Source organism: Manis pentadactyla, chromosome 8 (assembly GCF_030020395.1).
Source record: "Manis pentadactyla isolate mManPen7 chromosome 8, mManPen7.hap1, whole genome shotgun sequence".
Lineage (NCBI taxonomy): Eukaryota > Metazoa > Chordata > Mammalia > Pholidota > Manidae > Manis > Manis pentadactyla.
The window spans coordinates 116,099,088-116,104,345 of record NC_080026.1 but is presented as its reverse complement, the minus strand read 5'-3'; the positions used below and the strand labels follow the sequence as shown (position 1 = coordinate 116,104,345).

General features: G+C 52.3%; 1 protein-coding gene across 1 annotated transcript; it reads left to right on the top strand.

Moving 5' to 3' along the window:
• Window positions 1–304: 304 nt before the first annotated feature.
• Window positions 305–2,518, top strand: LOC130684647 (inositol 1,4,5-trisphosphate receptor-interacting protein-like). Its single transcript, XM_057506295.1, has one exon. The coding sequence runs from the start codon at window positions 600–602 to the stop codon at window positions 2,250–2,252; it is 1,653 nt and encodes a 550-aa protein (XP_057362278.1). The 5' UTR covers window positions 305–599; the 3' UTR covers window positions 2,253–2,518.
• The last annotated feature ends 2,740 nt before the right edge of the window (window positions 2,519–5,258 follow it).

The window sequence follows — 5,258 nt, the reverse complement described above, 5'->3', positions numbered from 1 at the left end:
TGGTTTCAAATGATGGAAAAATAACTCAAACTGACTTAAACAAAAAGGAGAATTTACTGATTTGTATGACTAAAGAGTTCAGAGGTGATGGCTTCAGACATAGCTGGATCCAGGGGTTGGGAGACTGCTTTCCTCTATGTTGGCATCTTTTTCAGGCAGACCCCTACTTTGAGGCAGCTACAGAGCCACCACCAGCTGTTCCCTGTTCCCTCGGAAACCCTAGACCACAGTCATATGTTCGTCCCTGGAGCTGGGGCAAGGTTATCCCCACCCAAGCCATAAGGACTGGGAGTAGAAAAAGGCTGATTCCCAGGCAAAATGGGGTACTGCTACCAGAAAGAGGAATGTCTGGACATACAGAACAGAGATCCACCACAGTGGCTGTTCAGCCAGGATCGGTGGTGCAGAACTTCGGGCTCTTGTTCCCAGGACTAGACTGAAGCAGGACAGGAGATAGTGGGTTGGGTGGGAGCAGAGCTCCAAGACACTCACCTGCTTGGTGAGGTGGAGGTCGGTGTGCAGGTCTAGGGAAGACTTGGCATTGTTGGGAGCTTGGTGTGACTGTCTGTCTGTCTCTCTCCCCCTAGGAAAGCCCCAGCATGGCACTGGAGCTCTTCCGGGTGTGTCTGGTGGTGGTGACAGCCATCGTCAACCACCCTCTGCTGTTCCCTCGGGAGAACACCACCGTGCCCGAGAATGAGGAGGAGATCATCCGCAAGATGCAGGTGTACCAGGAGGAGCTGCAGCTGCAGCAGCTACGCCTGGAGGAAGAGGTGGCGCGGCTGGCGGCCGAGAAGGAGGCCCTGGAGCAGGTGGCGGAGGAGGGCCAGCAGCAGAATGAGAACCGCATCACCTGGGACCTGTGGAGCACTCTCTGCATGATCCTCTTCCTGGTGATCGAGTTGTGGCGGCAGGACCACCAGGACGGGCCCTCACCCGAGTGCCTGGGTGGCACCGAGGACGAGCTGCCTGGCCTGGAGGGTGCACCCCTCCGGGGCCTCACCCTGCCCAACAAGGCCATGCTCGACCACTTTCAGGAGTGTTGCATACGGGGAGCCACAGCCGAAGCGGCTCGTACCCGTGAGTTTGTGGAAGGCTTCGTGGATGACTTACTGGAAGCTCTGAGAAGCCTCTGTAACCGGGACACAGACATGGAGGTGGAGGATTTCATTGGCGTGGACAGCATGTATGAGAACTGGCAGGTGGACAGGCCGCTGCTGTGCAAACTCTTTGTGCCCTTCACGCCCCCAGAGCCCTACCACTTCCATCCAGAGCTCTGGTGCTCCAACCACTCCATGCACTTGGATAGCCAGGGTTATGGCCAGATTAAGGTGGTCCAGGCTGAGGATATGCTGGGCTGCATCTGTGGCAAGACCAAACTTGGTGAGGACATGCTGTGTCTCCTCCACGGCAAAAACAACTCGGTGCAGCTTGGCTGTGAGGCAGAAGACCCACTGTGTGCCCGAGATTCCCCATATCTGGACTCAGTGCAGATCATGAGGTGGTTCCAGACAGCCCTCACCAGAGCCTGGCACCGCATTGCCCGCAAATACGAGTTCGACCTGGCCTTTAACCAGTTGGACACCCCAGGGTCCCTCAAGATCAGGTTCCGCTCAGGCAAGTTCATGCCCTTCAACATGATTCCTGTGATCCACTGTGATGACTCGGACCTGTACTTTGTCTCCCAACTTCCCAGGGAGCCCTCTGGGGGGACCCCAGCGTCCAGCACTGACTGGCTCTTGTCCTTCGCTGTCTACGAGCGACACTTCCTTAGGATGATGTCAAAGAGGCTGCCTGAGGGTGCCTGCCACCTCACCTGCTTGCAGATCACCTCCTTTCTGCTCTCCAAGCAGAGCCGCCTGACCGGCCCCAGCGGACTTGGCGGCTACCACGTGAAGACAGCGCTGTTGCACCTCCTGCTCTCCCGGCAGGCCGCTGACTGGAAGGCTGGGCAGCTGGATGTGCGTCTGCATGAGCTGCTCTGCTTCCTGGAGAAGAGCCTGCTCGAGAAGAAGCTCCATCACTTCTTTATTGGCAACCGAAAGGTGCCCGACACCGTGGGACTGCCCAAGGCCATTCGCAGGGCGCAGCCTCTCAACCTCTTCGGGCCGTTTGTCCTGCAGCGAAGTCTCTACCGCAAGACGGTGGACTCGTTCTATGAGCTGCTCAAGAATGCACCAGCACTCATTAGCGAGTATTCCCTACATATCCCCTCAGACCATGCAAGCCTGCCCCCAAAAGCTGCTGTCTAATAGCCCATCCAGGACCCAGGACGCACGTCCACACCTCGGGGGCATCAGCAGGCCCCGTCCTGGAAGAATGGCAGGCTTTGCTGGGAGCCTCCGCTCCCAGAGAAGCCAGGCCCTATGGTGCAGGGGAAACAGAATTCCAAGCTAGAAGCTGGATTACTTTCATGCCATGGGAGTCTGCTGGTGAGGCTTTGTCTGGGTTTGGAGACCAATCCTTACAGCTTGCTTTTGGATCGCCAAGAATGGCCAGGATGATGACAGAACACTCTGGACACTGAATTAGAGACTATCTACAAATAGTATAAAAAATAGTAACCACAGTGGGACCCCTATTGTGTGGACTATGAATGAAGGCTGGAAATCCCCACATGTGTCCCTATTAGTGCTTTGGTTGCAGATGCCTAGGGCCAAGCGTTATTGGAAATCAGGGTGTGTGGTCTTAACATGGATCCGTCTGCATTCCTGTAGATCCTCTATGATATTCAAGTAAAGGCTGACCTGGGATGTAAAAAGAATCATACCCAAATGGATGTTTTCATGTCTCTAATTCAGGAGAACCCAGTGGTGGTGCAGGTGCTAAAGGCAGAAGCTGAGAGACACAGGGTGACTGGGGCAAAGGACAGAGCCTGGTACCCAGGGTGCTGAGTTATAGCTCACAGTCTGGCCTCTGATGCCCGGATCAGATAAAGTGCAGAGCTGAGCGGTGAGAGAAGCCGCAGCCCCGAGTTTTCCTCAGGATCCTAATCCTACAGCAGGACATGCCTGGAAACAAGAGCCACTGTGGAAACCCGGCTCCATCTGTAGGCCCCTAGCTGTTCACTCCAGTGGGGCTCCCTCACCACACAGAACCCCCCTTTCTGGATGAACCTTGCTAGCCACATAGATGACCAGGACCCAAAGAGCCCAACAGAGGGCCGGCTGACTGGGAACACATAGGGCAGACCTCGAGGCCCAGCCCGCGGGCCTTGGCCTCGTCTCCAGCCTGGGTCAGCGGGGTTGGGAAGCCCCTCCCTCCACTGGTGACATCACTGGCCCATAGGGGGTTCCTCTCTCAGCGTTACCTCAGTAGCCCTTGTGAGGGCCAAGGAGGAAGCAAGAATGAGGGCACCTGCACCAGCACTAGGTTCTCCTGCCAGAGTTCAAGCTGGCCGTGCCTCCTAGACGCCATGCTCACTTACAGGGGGTGTCAGGCTCACCGGGGCCTGAAAAGGAACCTACTCCAGAGGTGCTCTCGCCTTGCCTCGGAGTGTTCTAGAGAACGGACAGTCTGCCTGACAGCGCTAACTCACAGCGGGAGGCTGGGCTCTGCTGGCATGGAAGCCTGTAGGAAGCCTTGCATGTGAGCTGGAGTCAGACTGAGCTCCAGAGAATGAGCCTGCCCACATGGTCTCCCACTGAAGCCCCAAGCCCCCCATTCTGTCAGGATCACTTCCAGAAGTGGGGTGAATTGCCTTATTTATTATCGCCTGTGCCTTCCCATCCTCCTCATCCCATTCATCTTCAACTTTCCAACGAGGCAAGTTGTGCTTGGAGGAGGCCCCGCAGCCAAGAGCCAGCGTCTAGAAGCCAAGACCAAGCCTATGTCTTCATCCGCTTCCCCTTTGCTTCTAGGAGAAAGTGAGCTGAAAAATTATCTTCTGGCCTCTTGTTTACTCAGAGAGGACAACTCAGTGGGAAAATTGGAGTCTTTTGAATCAGAAAGCATTGGGGATCTTGGTGTTTCATGCTGCCTTATTTATATTAAAGGATGAATTAAATTCTTCCAAGGAGTAGAAACTAGTCGCAGTGTTTGTTTTTTAACTTCAAGGAGATGGTGTTCTGATAGCTAAGAATCTAAAAGTTCAAACAGAACAAAGCAGTTAATTTACCTACCTGCTGACATATTTATAAGTGCTAAATACAAATACTGAATTAAGCCCAAAGAGGGAGCTAAGGCTTTCAGTCTCCTTCTGATTTGTTAATGCATGTTTCTTCCCTTTTCCTGAGGTCTCCTCCACCTTTTTGGGGGGTCCTCCTCCATGCCACACTCAGCCCCTCTCTCCTTTCCATACTGCAGCAAAGTTGTGGCTCACTGGATCAGAGAATTTGGAAGAGACTGCAGCCCCTCGCTCTTAGTCTAGAAGAGTTTCCTCCACGTGCTAAGCTTTCCATGGAGGAGCTCAGTCCCTGCAGGGGGGATGTCCTGCTTCAGGCCAGCGCTGCCCATCACTGGGAGGATGGAGGCCACATAAGGAAGCCCACCTGTTGCAATTTTGATCCCCCTTCTCTGGGATCCACTTCCTCTGGAATAAAGGGGATACCACAGTCTCCACATGCTCCCTCTTTTGCCTGAGTTCTCAACTGATTCAAACTAAAGCAGGAAAGAGCAGCGCTATTTAATGGGCTCCCTCAAATTCCAAAACTGTGTATCATATTTTACTTTTTTATTTGAGCTCTTTGAACTTCACACTTGAAGACCACTCAACGTTATCAACTTTTTCCATTAGAACAAATTTCTGATTCCCAAACAGGACAAATCAACACCAATAGAAGGACTGTAAATAAAACAGATACGTTTCTGTACAGCAAAAGACACCATCAACAGAACAAAAACGCATCCTACAGTATGGGAGAATATATTTGTAAATGACATATCTGACAAGGGGTTTACATCCAAAATATATAAAGAACTTACACACCCTGAACACCAAAAAAGCAAATAACCTGATTAACAAATGGGTAGAGGATATGAAGAGACAGTTCTCCAAAGGAGAAATTCAGATGGCCAACAGGCACATGAGAAGATGCTCCACATCACTAATCATCATGGAAATGCAAATTTAAACCACAATGAGATATCACCTTATACCAGTTAGAATGGCCAGCATCGAAAAGACTAAGAACAACAAATGCTGGCAAGGATGTGGAAAAAGGGGATCCCTCCTACACTACTGGTGGGAATGTAAACTAGTTCAACCATTGTGGAAAGCAATAGGGAGGTTCCTTAAAACACTAAAAATAGAAATACCA

Coding starts and splice junctions, on each gene's coding strand:
- LOC130684647 (XM_057506295.1), top strand. CDS start 600: ATGGCACTGGAGCTCTTCCGGGTGTGTCTGGTGGTGGTGACAGCCATC.